We start from the raw sequence: 12500 nt of genomic DNA on the forward strand, positions 1-12500 counted from the left end.
GACCACAGGCCGGGCACTGAGCTGCCCTCAGTATGTTCACATTATCTCCCCAGGTGGAATATAAACTCCTGGAGGGCAGGGTTTGTTTCACTTTTGTCTTTGTATCTCCATAATCTAGCACAGAGCTTCTAAACTTTTCCCACTCCCGAACCCTTTTTGCTTGAGAATTTTTTTTTGTGATCCAGGGATATCAGTATATAAAATAGGTGTACAAATCATTTACTCATAATAAATCATAATTTCACAACCCCCATATTCAGGTACAAGATACCATGTGGGGCTGCAAGTGACAAGACTTAGTATATAGCAGGTGATTAATAAATGCTCATTGATTTATTAGTGTCAAGATAAATAGATGGATGGATGGATAGATAGATAGATAGATAGATAGATAGATAGATAGATAGATAGATAGATAGATAGAATATTTATGAACACTTTTTATATGCCAGGCACCGTGCTAAATGCTAGAGATACAAATGTAAGTTAGCAAGATGGTGCCTTCCTCAAGGAGCATACATTCTAGATGGAAAGCAGACTACATAAGGGGAAGCTGGACTAACGGTGTGATGCTTTTCTTTAAAAATGAGTCACCTTGGGCGTCTTTTACTGCTGCAGTAGGCGGAACGAATGGGCAGCTCGGTGGTGCGGCGCATAGAGCTTTGGCCTTGGAGTCAGGAAGGCCTGAGCCCAGATCCAGCCTCAGACACATATTATCTGTGTGACCCTGGGCAAGCCACTTCACCCTGCTTGCCTCCATTTCCTCATCTGTAAAATGATCTGAAGAAGGAAATGACTCACTGCTCCCTCTCTTTGTCAGCAAAACCCCAAGTGGGGTTCACAAAGAATTGGATGCAGTGGGAAAAGAATGAACCATAAAACCCATATTTAACACTGGGCTAAGAGTCCCAGCAAAGCAGAATCTCAGAGTTGGGGAGGACCCGGCAGCCCGTGCCCTGACCAGTACCTGAACAAGGGTCCCTCGACAAGTGTCTTACAGCCTTTCCTTGAACCCCGCTAGCCTTCAGCACAGTGATGCAGACCTGGGTCCAGACTCCCCCACCCCAAAACACGTCCACGAGTACTTCGGAAAGTTCCGCGCGGCACCGAGACGGGCGCTGTTGGCATGGGCTCAGCCTTTTGAGCCAGAAGGAGCCCAGGAAACCAAGACTTTAAACCAAGACCTGTCTGCAGAACAGGGAACATGAGGCTCCAAGTTGGAGAGTAAGTTCCTGAGATCATGGGAGGCGCCTTGGCATCCTCCCTTAGGGGACAAAGCTCATTCCACCTGGAGAATTATGTAGTATATATACTATATACTACAGAATACATAACTATATATAATATAGATATATATAAGTATATAGTATATATATTTACAAACTATATGTTATACATATGTATAGAATGTAGTATATATATATATATATATATATATATATATGTAGTATGTCGTGTGTGTGTATTCTTATAATAGTAATTTTTCACCAAATTCATGTACCATGACCATAATTTATTTAGCCATTCCCTAATCATTAAGAAACTTCTTTACAATCACAAAATTCTTTTTTTTTTTCTTTTCTTCTTTTTTGTCGTTTTTGTGATGGTTGTTATTGATGAGGCAGTTGGGGGTAAGTGACTTGCCCAGGGTCACACAGCCAGGAAGTGTTAAGTGTCTGAGGCCGGATTTGAACTCGGGTCCTCCTGATTTCAGGGCTCTATCCACTGCGCCCCCTAGCTGCCCCGCAAAATTCTTTATTATCACAAAAATACTGTAACAAATATTTTGATGTGGACGGGGACCTTTTTCTTCTCAATGGCCCACTTGGGATCTCGATTCAGTAACGCAATCTCTGAACCAAAGAATATGGACACTTTAGTCACTTTACTTATAAAAGTTTAAACTGCTTTCCAAATGACAGTACCGTTTGACAATTCCGCCAGAAGTGTCCTAGTGTACCTGTCATTCCCCAGTCCCTCCAACATCGACTACTTCCGTCTTGTATCTTTGTCAATCTGCTGAATGGAAGGTGAAAATGCAGAGTTGTTTTGATGTATACTTTTCTTATAATTACATGGATCTCAAATCCTCATGACTGTGTATCTCCTACACCGGAGGAACTGCCTCTGATCCCACGCTGCTGGCTGACACAAGTGCCTAAAGTTTCTTCTTTGCCACTTCTACCCATCTCTACACTTAGGGCCAAGCAGACCAGATCTAAGCACTTTCACGTGACTGCCCTTTATGTGCCTGCGTTAAAACAGGATAGTGAAATAGAAAGAGTACTGAAGTACTTGGATTAAGTCAAAGAACCTGAGTTCAAATCCCCCCCTGATGCTTTCTACCTGTAACTTTGGATAATCCACCTAATCCCTGTGTGCCTCAGTTTCCTCATCTGTAAACCAGTACGCAGCAGACATTTGTTAAGCACTTATGGTGTGTCAGGCACTGTGTTGAGCTCTGGTGATACAAAGTCTGAGCAAACAAACAAACCACCGCACAGCACCTGCCCTTAAAATACTGCAAAATAGATTCTCCGATACAGTTTATTGAGAAGTGACTGCCCTGATCTTCATCTGCACCTGGTGGGGGGCAGGAGAGAGATGATTTTATGTGACAGTAAACTCACTGCTTAAGGACAGAGGACGTATTCGTTCTTGGGAAGAGAGAGTGAGCTGGCAGGGCCCTCACAGCACCCCTCCTTTCCCCCGAGGCTGCCAGCTGAGCGCCATTGCCGAGGCGATGCTGGAAACCAGAGCTTTTCTCCAGTAGCGATGGCGATCTGTCCTAGAGAGGAAATTTGGCTCTTCCCAGATTTCCTCCCCAGATGGTTCCGCTGATTCAGGATGCGGCTGCCAATGCTCTGGTTCCTAGAACCTGGTTGTCTGGGATCCAGGGAGGGATTCTGAGACACAAGGTCAGGGGAAGGGTCACATCCCAGCTGTCACTCACCGACTACCTCTAAGATCTAGAAAAATGTTTAAGGATATTCTATTGACAGGCAACATCATCTAGCGGATAGGGCATTGGATTTGGAGGCCTAGATTCAAGTGCTGCCTCAGCTACTTCCTGTCGTGACCCTTGGTTAAAATCATTTAGGTCCCAGTTTCCTCATCTGTAAAATTGGAGAGGGAGACTGTCCTCAGTGAACTTTTAAGACTCTTTCCAGCTCTAAATCTGGGATCTTATGAACTTACTTTCCATCTTGGAGCCTCAGTTTCCCTGTCTGTGAAATGACGAGATTGTAGTCTAAAGTCCTGGCTTTCTAAGATCCCTTCTGTCTTTAAGCTTTGTCTCCCCGTGATATCATTGGTCCTCTTGGAAAAAGAAGAAGAAACAAGAAACAAAATAAACAATAATAGCTCACGTCCGTATGACACATTGAAATTTACTTCATATGTTTTCATATATATTTATATATTTGAGGGAAGGAGAGTTCTGGATCTGTGATTTCATCAGCATAAGAAATTCCTAATGTATACACCTCTCAAAATTGGTGAAAATGATAGGAAAAGATAGTGATGAATGTGGAGGGGATGTGGGAAAACTGGGACACTCATACACTGTTGGTAGAATTGTGAACTGATCCAACCATTCTGGAGAGCAATCTGGAACAATGCCCAAAAAGTTATCAAACTGTACATTCTCCTTTGACCCAGCAGTGTTTCTACTGGCCCTGTATCCCAAAGAGGTCTTAAAGAAGGGAAAAGGACCCACGTGTGCAAATATGTCTGTGGCAGCCCTCCTTGTAGTGGCCAGAAACTGGAAACTGAGTGGAGGCCCATCAGTTGGAGAATGGTTGGGTAAATTGTGGTATATGAAGGTTATGGAATATTATTGTTCTGTAAGAAATGACCAGCAGGAGGAATACAGAGAGGCTTGGAGAGACTTACATCAACTGATGCTGAGTGAAATGAGCAGAACCAGGAGACCATTATATACTTCAACAATGATACTATGTAATGATCAATTCTGATGGACAATAGATTTGTAATGTAAAGAGCCATCTGCACCCAGAAAGAGGTCCATGGGGACAGAATGTAGATCACAACAAAGTATTTTCATCTTTTTTGTTATTTATTTGCCTGTTGTTTTCTCTAATTTTTTTTTTCCTTTTTGATCTGACTTTTCTTGTACAGCATGATAATTGTGGAAATATGTTTAGAAGAATTGCACAACTTTAACATATATTGGTTTATTTGCTATATAAGGGATGGGGGGGAGGGAGAAAAATTTGGAACATAGGGTTTTGCCAGGGTGAATGTTGAAAATTATATTTGCATACATTTTGAAAACAAATATATTGGATGGAAGGAAGGAAGGAAGGAGAGAGAAAGGAAGAAAGAAAAAGAAAAAAAAAAAAGGAAGGAAGGAAGAGAAAAAAAATCCCTAGTGTAAAAATTCCCTCCCTAATTAATGCAACAAGTTAATGGGCTTAAAAAATGGCCTTAGATAAGGAAGGAGCAAGTGTTACAAGGGCAAGATTTGAACTCAGAACTTCCTCATAGCTACAGTGCCTGTCTGTCTCTTTTTCTTTTCCTCTTCTCACATAGAGTTAAGTTGATGTGGTCAATAGGAAATTGGTCTCAAAGCCAGAAAGACTTGCATTCGAATCCTCGTGGCTGCCTGTCTCTGAGCAGATCTCTTAGCCTCTCAGTGGGAATGCTGTAAGCAGCCGAGAAGGTGCTAAGAGAAGGGATCTTCTATACCAATGAAATCACAAGCCCAGCCCTTCTTCCCATTCACTGACATCCTGTGCTTTTTCTCTTTATAATTCCATTATATGTAACTAAAAATATTAATTATCATAAAATATCATATTATATAATATAATTATTACTATATAATGTTATTGAGGTAATCTATAATATTAATATATTTGTAATGTAAATATTGGAAGAAGCTCCAAGGCATGCGGTGGGGTTGGAGGACACCCTTACAGCTCATCCATCAGAAGTAATTACACAGAGAATGAATCAAATCGTATCCAGAACTGAACAAATGGAAGCAGGCTGCCTCCTGGAAATTGCCAAGTGCCTTTAATGACCCCAATCTTCTGCCACAAACAAAAGCTCATTTTTCACGACACTCAAGGTATTATTGTGGGCTGTGAGTCATCCAGCACTTCATTCTCCAAAGGGCTGGAGTTAAGGGTCACCCGAAGGCGATGAAGATGCTGGCAGGAGACGTGGGCGAGCCGCGACGATGATAAATTACCCAGAGAAGTGGGGACCGGAGCGTCATCCCTCAGAAGAGAATTCCTGACTGACAGTCAAGAAGGCCCCCCTCAGACACCCAGTAATTCTGTGGGGATGCGTCTTCTACTGCCCAGCCTCAGTTTCCTTATCTGTAAAATAAGACAATTATAGTTGATGGTCTCCAAGGTCCTTTCCTTAGAGATAGGGCCTGTAGTTAGGAAGACCAGTTCAGATCCAGCCTCATTCACTGGCTGTATGATCTTGGGCAAGTCACTTAGGTCTGATCTGCCTCAGTTTCCCAAACTGTAAATTGGGGGTAATAACAGCACCACCCTCCCAGGGTCAGGATCTAGTGAAAGTCATGGTAGGCATTTTAATAAATGCTTTTTTCCTTTCAGTGCTTGGTCCCTTCCCGTTCTACTTATCTATATTATAACATTATCTATATTAATATATAATCTATATCTACATATAGATTATTTACATCTATAGTATTTATCTGTATTATAACATATTATATTACCTATGTTATCTATACTGCTGATGTCCTGGTGCTACTGTGATAGTCCCTTACAAAACTTCCCTTTTGTTCTTAACCATTTCTTCATTCTCCCTGAGCTCAATTCCTGGGGCTTTCATAAGAAATCTGACCCAAAATTAAACGGCCCAGGGCAGAAGAGGTGTGATGATCAGCTATGTGCAATATCTTTGTTTCCAATCCTATTTTGTAATGCTTCTGTCACAAGGCTCAAAGTCCCCGTGATTTGTTCATGGGAGGTGTCCCAACAAGCCTCCACATGCAACTTTCCCTCTTCCCCATGGAAATCTTACCAGGCCTAGTACACAGTAGGTGCTTAATAAATGCTTGTTGGTTGATATCTTAGAAGTCCTGTCCTCCTTAACTGTGAGCTCCCTGAGGCTGTCTGTCCTTGCTTCATTGCACTGCACACGGTAAATATTCATGGTTACTGAATTACCTAAGTGAGTTCTGCCATCACCTCTAATGTTTTTTTCTTATTTAACCCTCCTGTCATGTTATCATGCACATATTTGGGTACAGCTTTTCTCTCTCCTGTAGAATGTAAGCTCCAAAGGGCAAGATGTCCTTTGAATGTTTGTATTTCCCACACATGTCACAAGAGCTTACATGAAATAGGCTTTAATTAATGGGTTATTTGTATTATCCATTATTAATTGTAATAGATTGCATTAGATTTATGAATGGATTTCTAGATGGGATTTGGATTAACCTAAGTACTTGGAACCAAAAGCTTAAAAGGAGAAATGGCAGCCTCAGACTGAAATCAGGTCTTTCCTGAATGTAAAACTAGCATTCTAGCCACTATCCCATGTCAAGTCTAGCTAGAAGAAATAACTTGAGAAGCATGTTACCTGGATGGATAGTGCACTGTCTCCACACTCAATCACAGGGCCAAGAGCTGGGGAATAACTGGATGGATGATCTCGAACATTTCCTTTGGGCCTCAGTTTCCCCATCTGTGAAATGGGGATATGAGTACTATCTCCTTGATAGTATAATTGGCTTAAATGCAATATTGATGATGTGGATCACTGTTTTCCCCTCCCAGGGGGAAAGGTCAAATTTGGGGAATAATGGGGGCCTCCCAAGACCTCATTCCTCTCAAGCTGGGAATGATTCCTATTGCTTCCCCCCCCCATTACCATTGTTAGCTAGGGAGCTTTTTTCCTCTGTCCCTGAGACACACTGGCCATCAGCACGTATTTGTTGATTTCCAGAGGGCCAGTGATAGGCCAGGGATGCCCCACGAGCGATGGAGATAGTGCCATGTGGGAAGGGATTGAAGGAATTATGGATGTCAAGGCTGGATTTGGAATCATATTCTTCAAGATCTGAAGAGATTACATGTGAAAGAGGTTTTAGGCTTGTTAGCTCCCAAGGGCAGATTGGTAGGACTGCTACCATTTTAGGGGCAGCTAGTTGGTGCAGTGGAGAGAGCACCAGCCCTAAAGTCAGGAGGACCTGAGTTCAAATGTGACCTCAGACACTTAATACTTCTGAGCTGTGTGACCCTGGGCAAGTCACTTAACCTGAATTGTCTCAGGAAAAAAAACTCCGTTTTACATGTAGAGAAACTGAGGCTACATGGGGACAATAATAGCCCCCACTTTTCAGAGTTATTGTAAAGATCAAATGAGATGAGTGCTCTAAAAATCAATAAAGCTACCTTTGTAAATTTCACTATTTTAGGAATATGGAGAGGACTCTTTTCCAAGCTGAGATGTTTTTGGGGACCCCTTAGACATTTTCCAGTCCTGAAAGTCTGTGGATTTCTGTATTCTATACTCTTTGTCACTATTTCATTTCTGAGGTAGATGGATGGCACAGTAGATAGAGCACTGAAGCTGGAGTCAAGAAGTACTGAGTTCAAATTTTGCCTCAAACATTTATTAATTATGTAATTGTAGGCAAGTCATGCAAACTCTGCCTCAATTTGTTCAGCTGCAAAATGGGCATAATAATAGCATCTTATCTGTGGGGTTGCTGTAAGGATCAACTGAGATAATATTTGTAAAGCTTTTGACACAGAGCCAGGCACATAGTGGGTGCTTAATAAATACTTGTTCCCTTCCTCTGTCTTTAGGCAGGAGCTCAACCTTTAGGGGTTATAAACCCTTTGCAACATAGGGAGCCTTTTCTCAGAATGTTTTAAGTTCATAAAATAAAATACATAGTATTTTACATACTATGTATATAGTATGTATATTTATATATAAGAATTATGATAAAATATCATTATTTTAATTTTTTAAATCACATGTACCCTAACCAGTTAAAATCCCTACATTTAGTGTGTCTTCCTTGTAATTTTTAGAGAAACAGTGTAGTTCAGTAGCCAGTGAGTCAGTTAAACAATAAGCAACTTCTGAGCTTCTACCATGTATTTGACCTGTGGTGGAGCCTTTAGAGCTCCTATGGATCTGGGACTACTGGGCCTCAACCCCAATTTAGTGATGTTAGCAATGGTCCTTTTCAAGAACAAAGAACAACAACCAACCAACCAAAGTGCTAGACACTGGACTAGGTAAGGACTGATTATGCAAAGAAGAGCAGAAGATAGCTCTTGACAAAAACCTTCAACATAGAACCTGAGAACATAAAATATTATAGTATCATAAATAGAACCTAAAACTGAAACAGAACCACAAATAAAACATAGAACCTGAGAACATAAAATATCATAGAGTTAAAAAAAAAAAGCTTGGAATATAGAATATTAGAGTTGGGAGAAAACTTAGAATACAGATCCTAAGAATATAAAATATCATAACTGCTAAAAATGTTAGACTATAGAATATTAAAGCTGGAAGAAATCTTAAAACAGAAAATATTAGAGTATATTTAAGTTGGAAAAAACCTTAGAACAGAAGCTGAGAACCTAAAATCTAGGTATTTAAAAAAATTTTGGAATATAGAATATCAGATCTTGGAGAAAACTTAGAACATAGTTTGAGAACATAAAATATCATACCTTTAAAAATATTAGAATGTAGAATATTAGAGCAGGAAGGAACCGTAGAACTTAAAATATCACTATTAATAACCCTAGAATATAGAATATTAGAGCTGGAAGAAACTTTTGAACATAGAACTTTAGAACATCAAATATCATAGCTGTTGGAAAAAAACAACCTAGAATATAGAATATTAGAGCTGGAAGAAAACTTGGATCATAGAACCTTAGAACATAGCTGTTAAAAACACAAAACAAACAAACAAATAAAAAAAAAAAAACCACCCTAGATAAACTAGAACCATTTCCACTAAGATCAGGAGTGAAACAAGGTTGACCACTATCACCAATGCTATTCAATATTGTATTAGAAATGTTAGCTTTGGCAATAAGAGAAGAAAACGAGATTTAAGGAATTAGAGTAGGTAATGAGGAAACCAAATTCTCACTCTTTGCAGATGATATGATAGTATACTTAGAGAAGCCCAGAGAATCAACTAAAAGGCTATTAGAAACAATCCACAACTTTAGCAAAGTTGCAGGATACAAAATAAATCCACATAAATCATCAGCATTTTTATACATTACCAACACAATCCAACAGCAAGAGATACAAAGAGAAATTGCATTCAAAATAACTGTCGATATGATAAAATATCTGAGAATCTATCTGCCAAGGGAGGTTCAGGAATTATATGAGCCAAACTATAAAATACTTTCCACACAAATAAAGTCAGTTCTAAACAATTGGAAAAATATCAAGCGCTCTTGGATAAGGCAAGCAAATACAATAAAGATGACAATACTACCTAAACTAATATATTTATTTAGTGCAATACCAATCAGACTCCCAAGAAACTATTTTACTGATATAGAAAAAATAACAACAAAATTCATCTGGAAGAACAAAACATTAAGAATTTCAAAGGAGGAGCAGCTAGGTGGAGCAGTGGATAGAACACCAGCCCTGAATTCAGGAGGACCCGAGTTCAAATCTGATCTCAGACACTTAACACTTCCTAGCTGTGTGGCCTTGGGCAAGTCACTTAACCCCAGACTCAGGGAAAAAAAAAAAGAATTTCAAAGGAATTAATGAAGAGAAAAGCAAATGAAAGTGGCCTAGCTATGCCAGATCTAAAACTATATTATAAAACAGCAGTTATCAAAACCATTCAGTACTGGCTAACAAAAAGAGCAGTTGATCAGTGGAATAGGTTAAGTTCACAGAAAAAAATAGTCAATGACTATAGCAATCTGTGTTTGACAAACCCAAAGACCCCAGCTTAGGGATAAGAATTCACTATATGACAAAAACTGCTGGGAAAAATGGGAAACAAGTCTGGCAAAAACTAGGCACTAACCCACACCTAACACCGTATACCACGATAAGGTCAAAATGGGCTCATGATCTAGACATAAAGAATGATATTATAAACAAATTACAAGAACATAGGATAGTTTACTTCTCAGATCTGTGGAGGAGGAAATTATTTGTGACCCAAGAAGAACTAGAGATCATTACTGATCACAAAATAGATAACTTTGATTATATTAAGTTAAAACGTTTTTGTACAAACAAAACTAATGCAGACAAGATTAGAAGGGAAGCAATAAACTGGGAAAACATTTTTACATTCAAAGGTTCCGATAAAAGCCTCATTTCTAAAATATATAGAGAATTGACTCAAATTTATAAGAAATCAACCCATTCTCCAATTGACAAATGATCAAAGAATTTGTAGGTATATGAAAAGGTGCTTTAAATCACTATTGATCAAAGAAATTCAAATTAAGACAACTCTGAGATACCACTACCCACTTCTCAGATTGGCTAAAATTACAGGAAAAGATGATGATGAATGTTGGAGGGGAATATGGGAAAACTGGGACACTGATGCATTGTTGGTGGAACTGTAAATGGATCCAATCATTCTGGAGAGTAATCTGGAACTATACTCAGAAAGTTATCAAACTGTGCATCCCCTTTGATCCAGCAGTGTTTCTACTGGGTTTTTATCCCAAAGAAATACTGAGGAGAGGAAAGGGACCCACATATGCAAAAATATTTGTGGCAGCCCTTTATGTAGTGGCCAGAAACTGGAAACTGAATAGATGCTCATCACTTGGGTAATGGCTGAGTAAGGTATGACATATGGATTTTATGGAATATTATTGTTCAATAAGAAATGATTTAGAGAGGCTGGGAAAGAATTACATGAAATGAGCAGAATCAGGACATCATTATGCACAGCAACAATAAAATTATATGATGATCAATTCTGATGGAAGTGGCTCTCTTCAACAGTGAGGTGATTCAAACCAGTTCCAATTGTTCAGTGATGAAGAGAGCCATCTTACACCCAGAGAGAGAAGTGTAAGAACTGAGTGTGGACCACAACACAGCATTTTCACTTTTTCTGTTGATATTTGCCTGCATTGTGTTTTCTTTCTCAATTTTTCTTTTTCTTCCTTCTTGATTTAATTTTTCTTGTGCAGCAAGATAACTATATAAATATGTATACATAGATTGCACTTAACATGTAATTTAACATATTTAACATGTATTAGACTACCTGCCAGCTAGGGGAAGGGGGAGGGGGAAGGAGGGGAAAATTTGGAACAGAAGGTTTTGCAAGGGTCAATGTTGAAAAATTACCCATGCATATGTTTTGTAAATAAAAAGCTTTAACAAAAAAACACTCTAGAATATAGAATATGAGAGCTAGAAGAAACCTTAGAACATAAAATATCATAGCTGTTTAAAAAACACCCTAGAAAAATAGCATGTTAAAATTAGAAGAAATCTTAGAACATAAAATACCCTCACCATTATGAAATAGAACACTAGCCCTGGAGCCAGGAAGGCCTGAATTCAAATCCAGTTAGACACTTACTAGCTATGGGGCACTGGGAGGCCTCCCCCAGAACAGTGCTGGTTCCCTGGACCTAAGATTTGGACCTAGATTTGCATCCTGACTCTGTGCCCTTAACATTAGTCTCTCCCTGGATGGCTGACTGACAGTGTTTCCTGCCCTCAGATTGCCATGGGATCATCGAGGACGTTGTTCTTCTGGGAGCACCAGTGGAAGGGGAAGCCAAGTACTGGAAGCCTTTCACAAAGGTGGTGTCCGGGAGGATCATCAATGGCTACTCCAGGTGTGTCTAAGAGCCTCTGGGTTTGTTTCCCCTGGGGTAAGCCCCGGCTGACCTGATTTTGTCCTAGGTCATCTTTTAACCAGCCTCAGACTGGTCCAAGGTGGGAGATGGCGATCTAAAAGAGATCTGGGTATCTGAAAGAACTTCAGGCTTGTCAGAGTCCAATGGGAGCCAGAAAGGCTACATTTAGAAATAAGGAAGCAATCATCCATCTATCCTCTGCCCCACCAGGGATTGCAGGGAGTCTCTTTTGGGTGCCACATTTTAGGCCCAATAGTGATAAGCTAGGGCAACAGTTCTCAAACTTATATAACTATTGTATTTATAAATATATACTTATATATAATTATATAATTTTATTATTATATCTAAAGATTATATATATATATATATATATATATATATATATATATATATATATATATATATATAGTAATTTAATAATAAAATTTATTAAATGTCTCCCCAAAGAACTTTTGTTTATGTGGGTTATATCTCTTGACTTTTACCATGTTTGAAATTATACTGTCAGTAGTTTTTGGAATATAATTTTGAGTTTGAGGCCCTCCAAAAGGGTCTTTGGGTCTCCCTGGAGTCCCTGAATCACACCTTGAGAACTGCTGATTTAGAGCTGGAGTGGGGACGTCTAAC

The 12500-nt window shown here is 39.3% G+C and overlaps 1 protein-coding gene across 8 annotated transcripts in view; it reads left to right on the forward strand.

The window, feature by feature from the left end:
• Positions 1-12500, forward strand: part of TMCO4 (transmembrane and coiled-coil domains 4) — a 108474-nt gene that overhangs the window by 79205 nt on the left and 16769 nt on the right. For 6 of the 8 annotated variants that reach the window (XM_074306064.1, XM_074306059.1, XM_074306060.1 and 3 more), the window contains one exon: positions 11732-11849. In XM_074306064.1, the coding sequence (XP_074162165.1) occupies positions 11732-11849 (118 nt within the window). Of the gene's footprint in view, positions 1-4554; positions 4741-4901; positions 5558-11731; positions 11850-12500 lie in introns of those variants that run through there. The other 2 variants (XM_074306065.1, XM_074306066.1) reach the window with 2 other exon arrangements.

Source organism: Sminthopsis crassicaudata, chromosome 3 (genome assembly GCF_048593235.1).
Source record: "Sminthopsis crassicaudata isolate SCR6 chromosome 3, ASM4859323v1, whole genome shotgun sequence".
Classification (NCBI taxonomy): Eukaryota; Metazoa; Chordata; class Mammalia; order Dasyuromorphia; family Dasyuridae; genus Sminthopsis; species Sminthopsis crassicaudata.